Source organism: Leptonotus elevatus, chromosome 8, assembly GCF_054856555.1.
Source record: "Leptonotus elevatus isolate MCC_2025b chromosome 8, RoL_Lele_1.0, whole genome shotgun sequence".
Taxonomy (NCBI): domain Eukaryota; kingdom Metazoa; phylum Chordata; class Actinopteri; order Syngnathiformes; family Syngnathidae; genus Leptonotus; species Leptonotus elevatus.
Genome location: NC_141246.1, coordinates 7490266 through 7511931, shown reverse-complemented (window position 1 = coordinate 7511931; position 21666 = coordinate 7490266). Strand labels below are relative to the sequence as shown.

The 21666-nt window shown below is 41.2% G+C and overlaps 1 protein-coding gene across 6 annotated transcripts; it reads right to left on the bottom strand.

The window, feature by feature from the left end:
- Positions 1-1387: 1387 nt before the first annotated feature.
- Positions 1388-20906, bottom strand: LOC147169547 (bromodomain-containing protein 4-like). 6 transcript variants are annotated; one of them, XM_086082414.1, is made up of 22 exons: positions 20767-20906; positions 18342-18445; positions 16267-16507; positions 16080-16172; positions 13827-13964; positions 13626-13758; positions 13254-13552; positions 12579-12953; positions 11908-12036; positions 11285-11509; positions 10490-10758; positions 9923-10023; positions 9284-9541; positions 8715-8810; positions 8213-8638; positions 6888-7529; positions 6236-6336; positions 6004-6118; positions 5555-5688; positions 4906-5096; positions 3470-3743; positions 1388-2896 (listed from the first exon to the last, which is right to left on the bottom strand). In XM_086082414.1, exons 3-22 carry the CDS (start codon positions 16393-16395, stop codon positions 2828-2830), a joined length of 4197 nt encoding a protein of 1398 aa, XP_085938540.1. In that variant the 5' UTR covers positions 16396-16507; positions 18342-18445; positions 20767-20906; the 3' UTR covers positions 1388-2827. The 6 variants fall into 6 exon arrangements, with proteins under 6 accessions (XP_085938540.1, XP_085938542.1, XP_085938541.1 ...); XM_086082416.1 differs by lacking the exon at positions 20767-20906 and adding an exon at positions 20189-20697; XM_086082415.1 differs by lacking the exon at positions 20767-20906 and adding an exon at positions 19984-20182.
- Positions 20907-21666: the final 760 nt, after the last annotated feature.

Below are 21666 nucleotides of genomic sequence, written 5' to 3'. Positions count from 1 at the left end.
CAACACTCGCACCCCCACCCCTGCGCCCCCGCTTATCGGCAGGAGGGCGTATCGGCTATCTGAAATGCTTCGGACACTGAGACAGACACTACACACTCGCAGCCTCGCACCAGTCGACGAGAACGTGCAACCGAGAAGCGTAAGTACTGGGACGCGGCCCACACGTCGCAAACCGGAAACAGAAACAAAGTTGATGGGTGAAAACCCGAATTGTCAAGTCCCACCTCCTTCCTGGCATATAGTCCATTGTGTTGAGCATTGTTTGTTATCTTATAAGTGTAGACTTTAAGGTAAACAAGGTAGAATTGTTTTTCTTTTAATTTCACAGTGGCTTTAAACAACTTGCTTTAAAAAATAAAAAATAAAAATCAATTGTTCACTATTTGCCCAAAAATAAATTAATAAACCATATAGAATATACACTGCTTGTCTCCATCTCCATGTGTGAAAATTGAGAATGTCTTTTATAAATGAATAAAAAGTCATAGAAATTTGAGCATTATGTTTGTAAAGGCAGAACTTGTGTATCTGCTTCAGTATTGATTTTCCTAGAGTCTCATCTCCACTTGTTTGCATTTACACATCCATGTCTAATCTTCGTATTGGATCTCTCAGATGACGGTCGGGGAGATCGGGGCGTTCTGAAGGATCTGTTGGCTGCTTTTATACACGTTTGGCTGATTTGAACTGGCACTGCACACCACAACATCCTCTCTCGGGTTGTAAAAGAACATCCTGCACAGCGGTTCAGTTCCGAAGCTTTTGTTTCGCAAGTCTTCTTTTATGAGATTCCGCTCATGTTATTTCTTATACAGCTGTAGTTTAGTGCACAAATGTTCCCGACTTGTGGGAGTGTAAATGGAAGTTCATTTAATTATGTTTATTAAACATTCTCATTAGAAACTAGTTTTCTAAAGCGTGACGCTTACTCCAGGAGGTGTTCAGAGGATTTCTTGGGTGGTTTTGGATACATTCAAATATTTTTAAACTGCCAAGTAAACTTCAGTAACATTACAGGATCGTTTTTTTCCTTCTAATTATGCTAAAATAATTTAGCTTCAGTAGAGCTATTTTCATTTAATTTATGAAAAAAAAAATCATACTAGGGCTCCTTTAAACCTGTGGTAATTTACAGTTGGTTTACAACTACACAGTATCAAAATGAGAACTGCTTAAATAAACATAGTTAAACTGTCAATTGAAGCTGAGCAATATTAAACCAGTAGAGGCAGAATATTCGTATGGGTTCTCAGGTGATAGTGAAGGTGGATCTAATTCCATTCAGTGAGATTTTTCTAAACAGCACCCCCTCTTGGTTGAAACGATCACTACAGCAACTATTTAACAACTAGAGATGACAAACAAAAACAGCAAAAACGTCACAAAAGTTTTTAAAATATTATTTTAATACTTTTCTTAAAAAAAATGTCCATAGTCTGAAGATGAATCTATTGACCTCAATGCCTCACTTGTCAACATACCAACAAGGTTGTTCTGGAAAAAATTAATCAGAGGGGTGGGGAAAAGGAGGCGTATGAAGGTAAGAACCACAAAATAAAAGTCCAAAAACAAGCAAGTAAGAAAAGGGGGTGGTGGTTGTGGGTTGATGGGATCAACTCATTAGAATGTTTAGAACACTCATAGGTGTGCAGGCCAGGGTACAGAAAGCCTAATCACAATGGAAACACATCAGAAAGAAAAATCTACAAGGGGGCTGCATGACTTGAAGGGCGAGATGGCTTAAAAAACCCTAAACATGTATAGCATGACAGAAAATGATACTTTGAATGGGAAGTGGGTGTAAAAGAGTGAAAGTGCAGAGAAGACGCGAGTAAAAATCCAGAGCAAAAAATGCTGCGCAAATACTCCGATTTCAAAAGGGGTAGGGCGGGTTAAATAAAGCAATAAAAACAGCCTCTCTCATAAAGTGAAAGAACGTGAATGGACTTTCAGAACTCAATAGTTTTGGCATAGAGCAGGCGCGTTGGTGGGAGGATCAAACAGACAGAGGGGAAAAAAGACAAAAATCATCAATGGCATCATAAAAAGTTTTTTTTTCTTTACAGTAAATTCTACAAAACAAAACAAAAAAGGCCGCGCTCAAAAGATCGTCACCCCCGCGCGCACACAAACCAATTCCTCCTGTGTTCTCCTTTTGTTGCCTTGTCTTTGTATAGAATATATATTCATGTATCTATTTATATATAATATGTATAATTTGTAGGGTGTGATCATAGACAATACAGGCCAGAGCGCTAAGGCAGAGAGGACACACTCGTGGGCTTTCTTATTAATCGCTCGGTCGCCAGGTCTCGTTTCAACTCAACTCGTGCAAAAAAGGGTTTACGCCACGAAGTAGAAGGGGGGGGGGGGTTCTGTGCCGCTGTGTCCTGAGAAAATAAGCCCATTAAGTCCGAGACCAGCTACAACTCCCATCTCGGAATAACACAGTTAAAATAGAGGGGAAGAACAAAAGTCTGTGCGCCTTTCATCATCTTTTGCCTCGTCTTCCACTTCATTACTTTGAATTAAATCATTTTCTCAACTCGCCCCCTTGACTATCACTCTGCCTTTTAAAGGATTTTTTTTTGTTTTTTTAACTCAATTTTGTGAGCCAACAACTATAAACATCACGTCAGACACCAAAACGTATCTGCGCTCCGAGGGAAAATAAAAGACGGCGTGAGATCGGGGACATGTACTATGTAGTCCATATACGGATGTTCATGTGAGGGCATGTATATTATTAGCTCACCACGTCGGTGTGTGTGAGTATGTGTGCGCGTGTGTAGGTCCTTTACACACAGCCACCGCCGCACCTTCCGACTCAGAAGAGATTCTCTTCAAAAATGGCCATCAGGTCACTCTGGAAGTTAATGTCGATGGTGTCGGCCATCTGCGTAGGAGAGAAAATGATTTGACAGGACAAGGTCAACAAGCTGCTTGCTACTTGTGTAGATTGTTGGAAATAAAATTTTCAAAAACAATTACATGTAGTCATTAAAATGACATATTTGTTCATTTGAAATTATGTATTTATTCATATTATTATTTTGTATAAATTGTTGCTTGACGGGTTAGAAGTCACAAAATAGGTCACTAAATTGTGGGGATGTTTTTTTGGTGGGGGGGTTTATATGGTACTTGTGATCGTTGATTACTCAAGAGTTGAGTACTCTTACTGGTATTGGTTGGGGGAAAAAATTGTATCGAAAATCCCTTTTAAACTGGCAACACTGCAGAAGAACGTTGGAAGCGCTCGCTTGTATCATCCACACACATGGATGTATAAATGAAAAGCTTTCAAAATACATCACACCGGATGCTGATGTTAATACAAATCAAATTAGCTGATGTTAATACAAATCAAATTATCTCTATTGTGGGAGGCTGAGTTGCTACCTGAAAGTAATAAATAATTCCCAAGCCAAGGGTAGGCTTGTTTATTTTGTCAACCGTGGTAACGTACCGCCTCCCTCCTGCGCCTCTCCTGCTCACGACGACGCGCCATCTCCCTCTGCTGGTCGAGGGCGTTTTGCGCGGCTGAGGAAGTTGGGGACGGCGCTGGAGGCGGGATGGCCGGAGGCTGCGGCGAGTGAGTGGGCGGTGTGGAAGCGGGAGGCGTGGGCGCGAGGGGCGATGGCTGCTGCTGCTGTTGCTGCTGTTGCTGCTGCTGCTGCTCTTGCCGTCGGCGGGTGTCATCCTGTGCACGGCGGGTGTGATCCACGGTGTCGTCGTCGTGGCTGCGGAACAACAAAAGGAACGAGCTAGAAAGAGGATGAACTGTTATGAACGTGAGCCCGCTTGCCACATTCGCAATATATAGGGCGGCCCAGTTATGGAATAAATATATCCGCTCAGTCAACGTCAATAGATAACTTCAAAATCAAACTCAAAAATATATTTATTAAGCAAAAGTCACTAAACCATAATGTAAATTGGCCTAATAACAGAGTTGTGGTAATAGATACATTGTAGTTTATTTTTTTTATTGGAATTCTTATAAAGTCCTTTCTTTGAATGCTCTTGGTGTATTACGGTTATTTTATAACTGTTTTATATTTGTTTCTGCATTGAATATGTATACTGAATATAAAGATTATGTATGAGGCGAGATCTTTTTTTTTTTTTAATAAACCCGATATGGGTTTCCTGATCTCTCCTGCACACTTAAATGTTACAACTGTTTTTATATTGTCTTTTTGTCTGTGTGAATAAACGAAACGAAAACAAACAATATTTTTTGCATGATTTGTTTTCTTAGTGCTGGTTATATGCTAGATTAGTAAAATACAAAATTAGAAAAATAAAATAAAATAATTGATTAATTGAAATAAAAATGTATGCTAATATGTAAAAAAAAATATTGCATTAAAAATATTTTGAAATTGTATTTAACTTTATTGGATTAACGAGTTGATAAATTATTTAGTCAAAAGCCATTTGGAAGACCAAAGGTGTGTTTTAAGACACATTTTTGAAGCGGATAGAGAGGGGGATTGCCTAATATTTATTGGAAGGTCCAAGAGAGAAACCGGCAACTGAAAATGCAATTAAAGTGATCTTACTCACTACTCAAATTACAATTATTATTATTTGTACCTAATTCTCTTGTAAGGTAAGCCAAAGCAAAAAATCGAATTTACTTGGTCTGAAAATGATTACTTATTTACTTCAAATAATACATCTTCGTTCATCTATCTACACCCACCATGTATTGTGACAGAACAATGGCAGGTCGGTGGTGCAACTATCTGATGTTATTTGCATGTTGCCATTCATACAGAACGAGAGCTTCAAAATGAGGTCAGCAAATTGATACGAGATAATCATTATTTCATGATACTTTTTGCAACTTAAATTATTATCATTATTTTTAGATTGGGAACCTGTGCTGCGACCTACCGCTGCTTCTCCTGCTCTCTCCTGGCCTGTTGCGCCTGAGCCTTCAACTGCCTCTCCCGCTCCTCCTTCTCCCTGGCCGCCCGTCGAAACTGCTCGAAACTGTCGCTGGACGAGCGGACGGCCGATGCCGGCGTGGATTGAGACCTCTGGGCTAAGCTGGCCCAGGAGCCCATGTTCTTTAACTTCACATCCTGGGAGACGGTAACAAAAGATGTAGTTAAGGCGGTATGAGACACAGTAGTTTGATGAAAATGGTGTGTTCAACTGAGATGGGTGAGGTCATGCGCTTAAATCAGTGACTCTTAATGTGGGCAACACGGATCCCTCTAGTGGTATGCAAAAAAAGAAAAATCACCAAATCAAATGATCAAACTGTGCACTACTACAGGGGCTGACTTCTTTTTTTTTTTTATTCCATACAATACATTGTTTAAAAGTAGGGAACACGGGAACCCTCCAGTGGTTTGCACAAGAATCACCAAATCAAATGTTCAAACGCCATACAACTGTTATTTTTTTCAATCCATACATTTAAGTACCGTTCGATTGAATCTAATTTAGACATATAGAAGTATAAAAGTATGTTTTCAGATGGTAGTTGGACTTAAATGATACAAAAAGGGTGCATTCATCGTGCTGTCAAACATACCGGAGTCCTCTTGGACGCCGTGGGCGTTTTGGGCTCTTGCTTGAATTTGGTGTCCTGTGGAGGGCAGGCTTGCACCACGTGGTCGGTGAGGCGGGAACTGGCACGAGAACCATCGGATGACTTCCCATCTAATCCTAAGGGAGGCAATTATACATTTAAAAAAAATGTGTTCATTCACCAAGCACTATGACAATGATCCTAAACATACTGCCAAAAGAACAACAATCAGCCGCTTTTCTGTTGTAAAACTCCACCATAAACTCCAGCTTTACAGATGTCATGCATGCATCCATCCATCACGGCAGTCAATAGAGGCAACGACAACTTTTATTTGCAGACTTTTCTCAGGATGCTACACTCGATGGTTAATAAAGAGAGGGAACTATTTGAGGAAATATTGTATTTTATTTTACTGTATAACTTAATAGTGAAGACTCAAAGGTACTTACTGTGTTTGCTGTCATGTTTTTGTGTGTCTTGGCGTATTGCAGGGTTGAATGGGGGCGGTGTCAGCACCGGCGAGTGCGACGTTTTTTCCTCTTTTACCAAGTTCGACCTCTGATCCTAAACACACATAACAATGAATGTCCAAATATACAAGACCAAAACATCTGCACACACTCAGAATAGTCTTAAGCTTAGTAGTATATAGTTTTATTGGCCAGTGAACCAATGACTGACGTTTTTCTTGATTTGTGAGGGTGACTGTTGTCCTGTCGTCTGGAACTGAGGCATCAGCGGGCAATGCATCATGAGTGGAGAGGGACTATCACGCAGGCAACCTGCAAGAGGAACAGCTATTGAAAATGTGCATTGTCGCCAAAAAACAACCAAACAAACAAAAAAAGCCCAATATAAATGATTTCAGTATTTTAAAGTTTTGTGACATTTATGTTTGATGGCATGACATGAGCTTTTTCTAATGGAAAACGAGTGCTTTGGACACAACAGAGGTTGGGAAACACTAGTAAAGGTTTATTAACTGTCACGATGTTGATGCGAGTTTTGTTAGCATGTCCATGGCATTTCACATGATGTGTTATGCTACGGTTAGCTCAATCGCTATTTATCATAACCACCACAAACCTGATTTTTACTTGTTATGGCATGAAGCAGCTAAGTTTGCACTATCCCGCAATCAAAATCCCAAAGGACAACAAAGGCAAAGCGTCTTTCACCTTCAATTGAACATATCATTAGGATCACGCTAGCTAACTTTCGTAAGCAAGTTGGGTGCGTTGATCAATTATTTTGTGCTTTTTCACTATTTGCAAACTCCCGCGTTGGAACTGAAAGTGCATTACGATCTGCACGGCTTATTTGAACGTCTTACCGGTAGAGAATTGATCGGCCTTGATGCGTGGCGAGGGCTGCTGCTGCTGCTGCTGCTGCTGCTGCTGCTGCTGCTGCTGCTGCAAATGTTGTAGCTGCTGCTGCTGCAAATGTTGTAGCTTTTGCTGGAGGCTCGCACCCTTCTGTTGCTGCACCGCTGCGGCAAGAGCATGCGGGTAGGACTGCTGCGTGTGGCTGTGGGCCGAGCTGTGCCGATGCATCGGCGCGGGGGCGCTCGTCATCGCGGCTTGCATTGGAGGCCCCAGTTGAGCGGCGCCCTGCGCGGGCGAGTGCAGCGGTTGAACCTGTCCGGATGGCCGCGGTTGGAGCGACTGCAGGAAGCTTTGCACCTGGCTGAGGGGTGGCGTTTCCGCACTGGTGGGCGTAGGCTCGTCATCGTCCTCAAGCAGGGCCTGGGGCGGCTGAGCGGAGAGGGTGCCTAAGATCCCGTGCGATGGCGGCGAAGGTACTCGGGGCCGTGGAGCAGGCTGGGGCAGAGGGAGAGGAAGCGAGTTCTGAAGATGAGGTGTCGGCGTGGGCAGGGAGAGGAGCGAGGAAGGAGGCGGCTGAGTGTTCTTGGAAGGAAGTGGTGCTGCGTGGCTGCTTGGGCGTGCTGGCTGCTGGGGAAGTGCGCTATGGATGGCTGGAAAGAAAGGAGTACAAAATAAGACAATTTGATCAAAAGATTCTACTGTGCTGCCACAACATTATGAGATTTGATACAAGAGCTGTATCAAAAATTCAGCCTTCACAAAGAAAATAGCTTAATTTTGAATGACACCATTAGAGGCATTGTTTGTTGTACTACAGTGTAGCGTTGTCAAAAGTATCGATACTTTGCAAAGTATTAGTATTAGACACGCAGTTTTTTGGGGGCAAATGTAGCACACAGGTATGACGTGGAATTGTTTATAGGACAGGGCGATATGGCTGAAAAGTGTATTACGTTTAAATATTTCATCAGTCGCTATCAATATATATATATATTTTTAAACCTATTTAAAATAAAATAAAATATTATACTGAGCTAGTATCCCATTGTGTGATGTGTGTAAGAAGTGATTTTTCATAAAAGGAGTAATAGGAGTAACTGGTTATCGTGTAACTAAAATCAGATAAAAGAAAACAAGATAATCAGTCTACTTTAATGGATGACTACAAAAATGGGATATTTACTATTGAGAAGCTGAAATAAGACTAGAAAAAAATAATTATCAATTAGTTTTATAATTGAGTATTTGCCGATTTAATGGACACATTTTTGCACCTCTAATAAAGATGATAAAAATCCATCTATCCCACCCCTAATTGCAAAATGGCACTGACCTGGCGCGGGTACGATGGGATGTTGGTTCAGGAAGGGGTGCGTCTCAGTAGGTGTGGTGCCAACAGGCGTGGTAACGTTGAGGAGGGCAGAGGTGAGCGGGGGACAGGCAGTTGTGATGACTGGACCGGGCTCGTTGTTGGGCTGGGTGAGGTGAGGGTTCATAAAGTGGGCCAATGGGTCAAATCCGGTGCTCAACATCTGGGAGGATTCCAGAGCAGGGACAGGGACAGGGACGGGGACGGGGACAGGAGTGGGGATGGGAACAGAGATGGGGACCGACACAGGAATTGTGGAGGGAGCGATGTACGGCAGTTTGGATTGGACCACTTGAGAATGTGGCGCGCTGGGGCCGGTGACGGACTGCTGCTGTGTCCTCTTTGTGTCCTTGTTGGACAGCGTCTTCTGCTGCTTGGGAACCAGCCCTGCTAAACAGAAATACGGTCAATTAGAAGCTTTTAGAATTAAATAATAAATAAAATGGTGGTGTATATATTTTGGTACCATTGTCAGAATCTTCACTATCAGAGGAGTCACTGGTGCCCGACGATGAAGATCCCGTCTTCAACTTTGTGACGTTTGTCATTTCCGGGGGCTTTTCTACAGTGACAGTGGATGTTCAAACAAGCAAATATAATCTCTTCTGTAACCAAGCATACATTTATTTATAAATTTAAAAAAAGCATCTTACACTCTCAGACATGCTAAAGCATATATGTAATATATGTCAGACACATTGCTTTGTAGTCACTTTCTGCCGCTATTATGAGACGGCCAACACAACTAAACACCTGTGTTGGGCAGCCTAAAGCACAAGCTTGTGACTGTTTTTCTGGTATTCTAGTCACAGAGCCAAATGACTCGATGGTTGTCCGCTTTCCCCAGTCACATGAAGATTTTTGGTGGTAAATATTGAACAAATTTAAATAAGATTTTAGTTTTAATTAGCATAAAAATCTAACTCAATAGAACTTGTCCAAATTGCTCCCCAGTGTTATAACTCAGAGAAAAGGTGAGTCAGGTGGATCATATGTAATACAGCCCCAACAATGAATCAATTTGAAAAAGCCTACCCGACGACTTTTTCTTCCTCTTGAGGCAGCTTGATACATATTTCTCCAGCTCGCGGAGCGTGGAAGGCTTCAGTGTCTCAAAGTCTATCTCGATTTCGTCCGGGTTGGAGTTCTTCATGGATGGCTCTCGGGTCTGGATTATGTGCACAACACGGCCCAGCTTGTCGCCGGGCAACTTGTTGATGTCGAGGCTCAGCTGGCGCTTCTCTTCGTACGACATGGGCTTGCCTCCGACAGCTGCCGCGCTCCCGAACAAGTCTGGTGAGGGTAAGGAGCAGGATTACATTAGACCAAATGTAATGACAATATACACGGTGGACAGTGTGTCACACAATGCTGTTTTAAAATATTACAAATGCAAGCTGGTACCTCGATTTACTAATGCTGTTGATGAAATGGGTTGTTAAATAAACCCCTAAAAATGGCTGCTATTCAAGCAACGGCACAATGTTTAACATGGTTTATTCAACCAATATCATCTACATACTATCCTGAAGTGCTTCATGCAACTAATGCTGCTCCTAAATGTGCAAAAGAGTAAAAATATCTATTTTTCATTTTGTAATAATATTCCTATTCATCTACTTTTATAAATTACAGAGTATTCATGGACACATTTTTATGAGCTAACATGCATACCCATGTCATCTTCTGCTTCGAGGGAGGCTGAAGGGACGAGAGGTGTTGGCCCAGGCTGAGGGGCCACAGCGGGACGACTGTTTTTGACGCCTTCTTTCTTACTGCAATTCATAAACGCATCAGCTGATTAGACAATGCATCATTTACCTTTGAACTGTGTTAACAGACGTGTCATAAAGGAATAGGTCACAATATGTCATGACAAGGCTGGCTAATGCCTATAAATATGGTAAGAAAACTAGCACAAAGTCAGTGTATCAACACTATCTAGTGGGGGTGTTGGTAAATCAAAGTTTCACGTCATAAATAGAAAACATTTAATAATAATATACTATATTTATCTGGTGTTTCAGCAACACAAATTAAACCAGAATTTAATAAAAATTTTAACTAGAATAAATTGTGGCTGATTTCCAGTAGAAAAAAAACCTTGATAACCTGTCTATATATCCATTGTGCCATTTCAAGTATGTTTCATTCTATTCTATTAATTGTTTAATGCATGAACTTTTTTTAACACAGCATTGCGAATAGCATTCATTGTAGAAACGTTCAAAAGCTACCAACCCAGGCTTCTTCTTCTCCTTCTTCGGAATGAGCATGTCTTTGCTGATTTTGCTCTTCTTAGAAACCTGAAGCACGGCAGGCTCGGTGGGTTCCTCCATTCCCACTTTCTTGTGCTTTTCCTTCTTCTTCTTCTTCTCTTTCTCTTTCTCCTTCTCCCTCTCTCTCTCCCTCTCCTTCTCCCTCTCCCTCTCCTTCTCCCTCTCTTTCTTCTTGGGCTTGCAGACCTGAGGCTGAGAGAGCGCGGCCAGTTGCTCGTGGACAGCTTTGAGCTGTGCAGAGGACATGAAGACATGTGGTTTACAAACATGCAAAACCAACAGCCTCATAAACCCTCCCTAAAATGAATCCGCTCACCCATTGATTCTTAAGTGTGGCACTTGTACCACTGGTGGTACGGGGCGCCCTCTAATGGTATGTGAAAGAATCACTGATTTAATATTAAAAACATACATAACCTTGTGGGGTTGAACTTTTTTGTAATCCAGTGCATTTCAATTTTATTTAACTTTTAAGTACAAAACGTTTTCATTTAAGCGTGAATAAATGTTTAAAAACATTGACTTACGTAGATAAAAAAAAAAAAATCAAACTTCTATGAGCAATATATTTTAAATGATAATTTTTTCCTACATATACTGTAGTTACGGTGTTACATTCAAACTGCACAACACTACAGTTGCTAACAAAGATGTTACAATTATAGGAATAAAATCCCTGCCTCAATTTGATAAACACCTGAGCCTACTAGCTGTAGGTGGTACTTTGTGTAAAGATTTTGAAAACCACTGCTCTAACCTGTTCCTGTAACACAGCCAATCGCTGCTGCCTCTCTTGATCAGAGTCTCCTGCTGAGGACTCGGATTCGGACATACTGGAACTGCTGTCTTCTGAGACAACGGGCGGTGGTGGCGGTGCTTGCCGAGTGGAGGGGGCAGGGAGGAGGACAGATGACGGTGTGGGAACCGGGGCGGTCTCCTCTGGCTCATCAGGCATCTTGGCAAAACGCATCTCAAAGACGTCCTATGACGAGGTGCAAGATAGCGTTTTTAGCAGGAGAGGGGGAAAAAAACGAGGCATGTAATTATTTCAATTCAGGGCTCTACAGTAAGATGTGGACTGGTAACACTGGTCTGACAATTTTTTCAGTCGGTCGCACCCTTTTTTGGGAGGTCCAGCATAACCACGCATGCTGATGAATAGTTGTCTTAATTGGCATACTGTAGTTTTGTGTGAAAATTGACAGAGATTCAAGATAGATATTTGCTACACACCCACTCAGCTAGGGCTGAAGTCATTGCGATTAATTATTATTATTATTAGGGGCCTACTTACTACTAGTCTTTTAAAGTGCGTCAGTACGGTGGTACTTAGAGAGCAAAGCATTTTTGGGGAGAATGTACAAAGGACGAAACGCTCACCTGTAGTTTCCGAGCCATGGCCACCACATCGTGGCCTGGTGGATTATACTTGTAACAGTTGGAGAACATCAATCGGACGTCTGCTGCAAACTCTTGAGGGTCTCTGTACTGTCTGTTGTCCAGCTTTTTCTAAAGGAGGTAAACATTTTTTTAGAGGCATTTTAGGTTTTTAACCGAAAAAACCCCCAATGCAGGACAGTACAAAGAGCATCTGAAAAACATCACCCATTCCTTACATCCCTCAAGGTGTTAACGGGTGTGTTTTAGCACCAGTAATCTTTTAAACTAAAATGTGAAATACCGGACAAAGAATGCTCAAATTCAAAGTACAGTGGAATCCGTAGGAAGTGCAATGCCTCTTTTATGATTTGTAATACGATCAAATATGTCAGGAAAAATATCAAGGCACTTCTAATTATTTCTAGGGGAGTGTCGAATCTCACAGATTTGCTATTCATGGACGCCTCAGTGCCTATCCTCCGCAAATAGCAGGGTGCTCTATTTCTAGTTCCATTATTTTTTATCGGGAAAAACTGTTTCAAAATCTGAACAAATCAGCAGCTTCAACAATGTCCCACAACAGATTTTGAGCAACCGTAGTATTTCCAGCGTAAGTATTTGTTGAAGGCTAGTACAATAAAAACAAATCATCCAAGAGTATTCATAATTACCTTGATCGTGCTGAGGTCCATGGGATGCTTGATAATGTCATAGTAGTCATGAAGGCCGAGAGCTTTTGCGTCAACTGGTAGGTGAAAGGGCCACGAGTACGCAAAGTGCTTCTTGGACAGCATCTCTTTGACAAGGAGGGCGCAGAAATGCATCTGATCTTGACGTTTGGGCGTCAACATGTCCCCAGTCTCCAAACCAGCAACCACCAGGTGGTGCTGGGAGTCAGGCTGCGACGGGTCTCGCTTGGGCTGCTTTGACGGGCGATTGCTCTCGCGGCGAGTTCGACTCTCTGCCGAGACAGGAGATGATTCGCTGAGCTGGTCATTGGCTGTGGGCGTTGTGGTGTCCGCTTTCCTCTTCTGGCTCTTCCTTTGCTGTTGGATCATCACAAGCGGTCAAAGGATATAAACAAAATGACATCATGTCACCAGGTTGGTAATAGCCGACTCTCCTTTCGAGCTGGGCGATTGATTCCGAAATACTAATTTCTCTAAGTAATTGAAAACTAAAAAAAGTAAAGCTATATAATATAATATATATATATATATATATATATATATATATATATATATATAAAATCGGGACTAGCGTTTTTGTGAAAAAACTAAACAAATAACAACAACCAGGTTTTAATTTAAAACCATATCATCCAGCCCTAGTCCCCTTGTAGGTACCTTGATGAGAGCGGGGGCGTTCTGCAACATCGGGCTAGAATGGAGGCCTGGGTGCGTCGGAGGGGCCACAGCGGTCATGCCCTGGGGCAGTATGCCTGCTGTTGAGAGTGGGTACGGAGGTCCGAGATGGGGTGCGTGGGCTGTGGGTGTAGGAGGCACACGTGGGGGCTGGGCCAGCGCAGGCGGGGTTGGCGACGGGTGGGTCTGTGGGAGGGTGGAAGGGGACGAAAATCCTCGTGTGTGTGGGGTGCTAGATGGGGAAGATAGGTCTTGGCTTGATTCGGACATGCTGATCGGAGCTGAAATCAAGCACAAAAATGAGTGAACACGAGAAGCTCCGAGTATAAGCTGAAGTCGAGCTACGATCCTTACCAGGCTCTCGTTTTATGCCGCGGCGCCCCTTGGCGACCACAGCAATTTCTGTCTCTTCCTGCGGCATCTGTGTGATCTTCTGGAGGAAGTGTTTCTCCAAGGCTTTTGCCATCAACACAATGTCATCGCTGGGCTGCATCAAGCAATGCGCAGTTTGTTACATTAGCCTTAAATTCGAACAAGCTGTTCCCAGCTACTGACCTTGTTGTAGATGTAGCAATTGGTGAACATGGTGTTGAAGTCATGAATACACTCCTGGGCATTTTTGTAGTAGTGGTTCTCCAGGCGTTTTCTTATTGTACCCATGTCCATTGGGGTTTTGATTATTTTATTGTAGTCCTAGAAATATGGGACAAAGGCAAAATACTTTAAAGGCTATCTCAACTGCTGTTGGCTAAGATTAAAGGTCAGGTTGGTATCCCCTGTCAACACTGTGCTAGACAGAATTTGAAGCTTATCTTTAAATTTTACTGGATGTCATACAATGAGTTCATTTCAGTGAATTCTCATCTTTTTAGGTGACAGCTTCCAATTAAAAGTTAACTTCTCTTATTTTATAGTGAGTATACTATTGGTAACTTCTGTCGCAACAGGATGTACTCATAACATATATAGAACTTGAGTTAACAGACTACAAAATGACAGTCTTGATATACAAAGTTGTACTATTCTGAAACCGGTCGAAGTTTAAAATTGTGCAAAAACATCATGACTTGAGCACCTGAAGTGTTAATACCGCAAGTGTGTTTTTGCCTTATTTTGTGTGTTTTTCTTCATGATGACACCACAGAAGCATAGCAGTGATGTCAGAAGGGAAGGAAAAGTGTGATGTCAACCATGAACTGGAAAGTAACTGACTGCCAAGTGGGAAGCTTGCACCTCTGTCTTGGGTGCTCAGTAGAATATGGATATAAAACACCTTCTTTTTTTTTTCACGTTTATGACAGGAGTGTTGAAAAACTATGCCTAAAGTCTTGAGTTTACTTGCCTTTAGTAATCCACCTTCACCAGCGTCCCTCATTCATCAAAGCGTGAGTACACCATTTCTATTTTTATCACCCAGCAGTTAATTTCTAATTACACTTGTATGACAGGCGAAAATATGAACAAATGCATGTGAAATATTCAAGGTTTTATATGGTGACAGATTGACTCTGGGATTAATTATTAAATATATTCCCTATATCCTCATCAGAAATATGTTTAAATGGTTTCCAAACGCTTGACTAATCTGATCAACCAGTATGTATTGTGTTCAACTGCAATTTCTAGTGCTGTCAAAGTTAAAGCGTTAACTCATTGTTTAATCACAGAACAATATTGCATTTATATCCTGTATTAACGCAGATTAATCGTATTAATTTTGACCGCAGATGACCCTTTAGCTAGACAGCGGATGGTTACGTTAAAAATAGCACAGGTATGTATAACATTCAGAATATTTGTTCATGTCAAACTATTGGGGGTCTTTTTTTATCTATTTCAAATTATGCAAGTAATTATCTGATTAGAAAAAGAGGATGAGAGTGTGCAGTAGATCAAAAAATGTTGAAGACGGCCTTATAACAAATAACATAACAGGTGCTCTTCAAATTTGGCAGGCAGAATTTTTTGATGAAAAGCCTTTTTATATGATTAATGGTGATTAATCAAAATTCTAAGATGTGATTAATCTGATTAATCTGATTAAAAAAACGTAATCGTTTGACAGCTCTCAAATTTAACACATACCTACCTGGCCTAGTATTGTCACAATACCAAAATTTTGACTTTGATATTAAAAACTGCTTAAAATACCTTGTGATACCAGTACTGAAACGATATCATGCCAAAAACAACAAAACAACTGTAAAAAGCAATGAAATAATAGCTGACAGCCAAACAACTTTGTTTGTTTTATTTGTATTTAATTCAAAAAATACTAGGATACTAATATTTTTTTCCTGCAAAAATGAAAAAAAAGAAAAGAACATTTTTACACACTTTAGAACAATTGAGCACAAAACATTTAACTTTTTATTTAGATACAGTAACTGTATAAAAGCATTAGGACATCAAAAAGATTTGTTTATTTCTTCAGCCTTTGGGCATTGATTGTAATTAAGTAAAATAGCAAAGTGATTTCACCCCCATCATTTTTCTCCTTTGTCAGCTTTTGTAGCTTGTTAGAAATCCCACAGTTATATATTTGTTTATAACGCATGGATGTTTTTTTTTTCTGCGCATGAAATATCCTACTGTCTTTGAATGCACCTCATGTTTCTTGCCGAAAGTGAGTCTTGTCAGTCCCATGGCCCCTCCAAGTACCAGTATTTGGAAATTATGGTATTGTGTCATTTGTGCTGGCTAAAGCTTACGGTACGGTACGGTACGGTACTGGTAGTGGTACCCTATACTTGCTACAATACAAACCTTGCCACTAGGCAATTTGAGCTACAAAAACATAGGACTCACGGGTAAATTGAGTTTGACGACATCTACGGGAGCATGAAAGGGCCACGCAAACTGGTGTTTCCATATTGTCTTCAGTACCACTTTGAGCAGGTACTGAAAAGAGAAAATGAGCAGAGTCAGTTGTAGATTCCTGGCTGCCAATCTCCACAATTAAGTACAACAAAAAGCAGCGGTCTCTTTTACACACCTGTAGCTGGTTGGTCTGTCGTTTGGGTCTGGTGGAATTCCCTATTTCGGGCGACGCAGGATTCAGGATGTGAGGCTGCGGGGCCGAGGGAGGGTTGTGGCTGCTGCCTGGCTCCAGTCCGTCCCCCATCACAGTGGTGGTTTGCAGCGGCCGAGCAGTCAGTTTAGGTAGATTGGACCTGGCGGGGGCAGGCGGCACCGGGGGGATCCCCCTCAGGCCATTCCACTCCTCGCTTGACTCTCTGTTCAACAGCAGCAAGAGTTTTGGGATTAAAGTGTTCTCTCTCGCTTAGCATCAAGACCAAAACAATGCCTCGTATCCCACAGCAACTCACAATCACTTCAGTAAACCTTTGTAAACGCTTGCACTGCCAGTTCCAACAGTCCTCACCACAAATACATTAGGTGTGTCTGAATGTTATTGTCTTAACCCTTCAACAACCAACACACACAAAAACTGCATTTTATACTTCCTTAAGGCAGGTATAAAAGTATACATTTATCAATTTTATATCCCGCTTATCCAATTGTTTTTTCCAAATATGAGCCTTTATCATTTGGTTGAGATATCACCTGATGGGTTTAAAAAAAAAAGGCACAGGAAGAGAAGTTACCGCTTTTTAATACATAGCTCAAGTTTTAGGGACATTGGAGTCACTGTGTACTGCAAACGGGGTTTTTCCTGGCTCAAATTGAGGCAGAGGTGGTATCACCCTGACTATGATGGGTAACTACCGATACCAGGTATCGGTGTCAATACCAGTCTTATTTTAAGGTATTGGTACTCGCGGTGGTGACCGATACCATTATGGGCCGCCCTCCTGCAGACATTTTACGATCAGGGACTAGAAATTAGAAATTATATGAATATAAAGTTGACATGAATTTTTGCCATTGTTTAAATACAATCACTAAAAATTCATCTACTAGTCTATATTAAATTGTAATTAGCGTTGTTGTGAAACACTATTATGTTTATTTTTATGACTTTGGCAATGGCTGGAGCGCGCCACCTCTGACTCGCAACCAGGAAATGGGCGTGTGCAACGGTTGCTCCATGATCTGTTTCTTCTTCGGTACACTAAAGTTAAAAAAGAAAAAAGAAAGCTGTTTCTTCTTTGGTTGTTGCTTCAGATCTTTCCGGTGCATTGCTGTTGACATAGCGCCTCCATAATCTTTAAATTGCAAGTTTGTTTGTTGGTGAGCAAGATTATGCAAACGTGCAAAAACAACTGCTGTTTTGACAAGGAAGGTTATTATAGTTAACAAAAATTAATGAGAAAAAAACAAAAATTTAAAACACTTTTTAGTTAATAAAATAAAAATAGAGCTTTTAAAAAATGACAACTGTCTGAAAATCGTTCACCTTTATAAAACTAACTAAATCTAAAATTAATATAATTGCAAAAGGGTCTTTTATTTTCATTTTTACTTATTTCCATATTACTGTTCCGCTGTACATAAGGAAGGTCAGTCATTTGTGAATTGTAGTTTATTAGCCAATACTTAGTGCCTTGTTTTTTGCTTTCACTCAACAAATACAACATATATTGATTACCAAAAATAATATAAAATGAAACGAAGCATTTAAAAAAGCTAAATAAAATAAAAAATACTCAACAATAATAAACTTGCTCTAAAAACTAATTCAAACTAACGGAATAAAAAAAGTCAAAATGAAATAAAAACTATAATGAAAAATCCCAAGCTATTATAACCCTGTTGCCAAGAAGGAACATATATTGGTACAACACGGTGCAAATGAAGAAATTTTGCTTCCAAATGTTAACATTCAGAGAATGGGTATTTCCAATCATTTAGTTCAGTATCACTGAATAATGCATGACGCTTAATGAGACAATTCAGCTATATGTGGGGAACCAGGAGCATCATTGACCATTGTTGTGGGCATTGGCTGTCTCGGAAGATCAACGGAAAGTGCCACTGTTGCGTACTGAAAATGTGCAGACATGTAATTTGGGGACTAATAGATTGGTGCAAAGTAGTACCTCGTTTATTATCACCCGGGCCAATTTCCAAGAACCGCCCCCCTCTGCGAAATAGATGAAAACTTACATGTTTGGTGCGGTCTCGCTGTTACTTAAATTGCTTGGGCGTTCATTGTGTGGTCGACGAGGATGCAGCGATGTGCGCTCTGTGGGTGCAAACTGCACGTCACCCTAACAGAAAAACAAGAGAAAACAAGTTTAGTCAACAAAATGACAAATAACATTGAATTGCAGGAGCAGAAGAGAAATCAAGTGCATTTCAGCAAGATAACCTCACATATGTGTAGTTTGTTGCTTGTTAATGTGACTATTCCAATTCATGCGAGAATATTTTTTACGACAGGATTTAAAAAAAGATACAGTCAAGAATATTTTTTACGACAGGATTTAAAAAAAGATACAGTCAAACAGCTTCGATTCACCTACTCATGATTTTTTTCTGTTTAACATAATTCAAGCTATTCACTGGTACTCTTTCTGTGATCCTTCGAATCTACTCCAGTCTTTCAAAAATGCCATGTTATCAGAGGAGGAGCTAGCACTGGCTGATAAGTGGCCAGGTTGACAATGGATCGCAGCGTAACGGAAGATTCTAGTAGAGATCCAACAGGCAAGCGAGGCTCCTTGTGGAGTTAGTAACAGCAAAAGCAAACTTAAGTTAATGCAGAAAAAGATCTGGATCGCTATTGGCAGTGGCAGAAGTTAACAGCTGATAACGGATAGCTGTTAAATCTAAAGTACGTTAAAACTAAAGACTAAGAGCCATGTGTGATACACACTAGGGTCAGGTCCATGCATGGTATACAGTGTCCGGTCAAAGTTTGGCTGCATGGTATACAGTGTCCGGTCAAAGTTTGGCGGAGATGGGAGCTTGTGCCTGCCATAGGACGCATCCGTAACTCACGTAGCTATTTTAAAATGACTTGCTTACTTCAAATTTTGCAAATTTGAGGGCATGACATCACGCACACTGTGATTCTCTAGTGAAAGTAGACTTCAAAGCTTGCTCTTTCATCTATACCTGCTTCAAACAACAAAACGCACATATGAATGGAGAACGATTGGTTGGTTATTCCAATATTATTGTTTTGTGTGTTATTTTTTTGAGAAAGGGGGCCCTTGAGAATGAAATTTCCATCCTTTGTATGTTTCACACATTGTGTACTTTACAGTGAGGCTGGATCCCTAACACCACTAATAGCAAGAGTTTGCCGTATTAGAGTATATCATGAGCCAAAAAGCATACTGTCACAAAAATGTGCTAGAAAAAAATGTGTTTGAATTAATATGTCTGTATAAACGTGTTAGTTGTGGTCAGTAATGTGCGAAAGTTGAGTCGAGGCAACTGTACTCTTTTGGTTTGTTGAAGTGGTGTAAAATAATTTTTGTTCCAAGCATGAGGTGACATTTGACGTCTTCGCTTTCTGGAATCCAAAGACGAGTTTTCTTTGTTATACAATCACGAAACAAGTTTGTTTTCGCAGAACATGACGACGTCAAGCTCACCCATTTTGTCCTTTCGTATTTACAATACCATCCGATAAAAACATCATCGATGCAGGCTCGCAGATAACTTTCGCAGTCGTATTTTTTTTTTAGATTTCCACTTTTGAGTGGTAGGCAGAAGATTTGCAGCATTCAACAACCTTTGTGACGTTATCCAAAAAGCACACATCAAAGTGAAGCCGTTAAATGGAAGATAATTTTACCTACGCAGGGACTGTTAGCCATTGAGCTACTACATTCTTCGCGGTGGATATAACGTCTGAAAACAACCGACAGGGAAATAAAAGGGAATTAACGTAACGCCATGTGTACATAGGAGCCACCAGCAGCTTAAAAAAAGACAGCGTCTATGCCCCTCACACGCAAAAAAAGCGTCGTGCTAGCTGCTACACCGCCGTCTTTGCTAACCTTCCATGATAAGCAAGCACGTCGCCATGTCTCGCCAGCAAGTGTCAACTTCTCACGTAAACGGCCTTTCAGAATACAACCAGGAGAGCTCTGTATTCACGAAAACGATATACGTCACGTTGCACACGGCCCCCAGCGCAATAGCGCCTCGGCTACGCCGTCTGGCGCGCGTAAGTTATGTCATGAATACGGCCTACGGGGGCTACAAACAAACAGCTCGAGCGGGGCTAGCTGCTCTTAGCACGACTGCGAGCTAACGTGCATACACTGCGACGGCGCAGTCTTAAATACAACAATAAACACCTTAGCGCGTGTTATACATGACGGGCGAAAAGAGCCGAGAAGAAATATGCGCCATGAGGAGCGTAAACCTCACAAGACACAAAAATGATCCATCGCGTGTGTGGCCCGAACCGGTGCAAGGCCCCGCGCGAAGACAGCTCATGCCGAGGTTCACTCTTGACAGCGGGCGGAAAAACAACACCGATATGGGGCTTTAACGCGTTTTTTACCGGACCCCGCCGGCTTCTCACCCTCGCTACATACGCCGGTGTCACCCAAGCAAGCACAATTCATACCTGGCTGAGTCTGTTGTCAGCGCTCAGAGGACCTTCCTCGCCCCAAATCCAGAACAAACAGTCCCCTTTCTACGTCAATGACGTCAGACGCACGCACGGCGGTCAGGCGGGAGGGACACCGCTGTCAGTGTCAGGCGAAGCTCCGCCCCCTACTCGGGCATATTACGCAATCATTTGCAACCGTTTCAACGCTGAAAGTTTAAACTGCAGTGCAAGTTTTACTTACCTACATTAAATAAACGAAAACGTTTTGTCATATATATTGACATTTACAACATAAACGTAAATACATAGAAATCCACCTTTTCATGAAATGCACGCACACACACACACGTACGCCAATGAACAGAAACACTGGAGTCGATATGGACAATAAAAAATAATTAATACAGCAGCAGCAAAGAATAATCTGAATTAAGGAAACAAGCAGACATGAACAAATCTTGCATATTGCACTAATAATAAAAATAAAAAGTAAATACATAGAAATCCACCTTTTCATGAAATGCACGCACACACACACACGTACGCCAATGAACAGAAACACTGGAGTCGATATGGACAATAAAAAATAATTAATACAGCAGCAGCAAAGAATAATCGGAATTAAGGAAACAAGCAGACATGAACAAATCTTGCATATTGCACTAATAATAAAAATAAAAAGCATTTTATGCTTGCTTCGGGATTAGATAGATTACTTGTAAGATTGTTGTCCCTCCTTGATGGAAAATCGTCTGTGGTGTCCTTGTATATCTGCTTCCCAACTGTTTTCTTATGATGCTAAGGCCAGTTAAACGTGATAGATTACTTGTAAGATTGTTGTCCCTCCTTGATGGAAAATCGTCTGTGGTGTCCTTGTATATCTGCTTCCCAACTGTTTTCTTATGATGCTAAGGC

Bases quoted from the DNA above. Each gene is read 5' to 3' on its own strand.
- LOC147169547 (XM_086082411.1), bottom strand. From the start codon at position 19,912: ATGCTGCAAATCTTCTGCCTACCACTCAAAAGTGGAAATCTAAAAAAA. The intron at 18,446-19,780 runs GTGAGCTTGACG...TTTTTCTGTTAG, and splicing joins AATACGAAAGGACAAAATGG to GGTGACGTGCAGTTTGCACC. The intron at 11,510-11,907 runs GTGAGCGTTTCG...ACCTCGTCATAG, and splicing joins CCATGGCTCGGAAACTACAG to GACGTCTTTGAGATGCGTTT.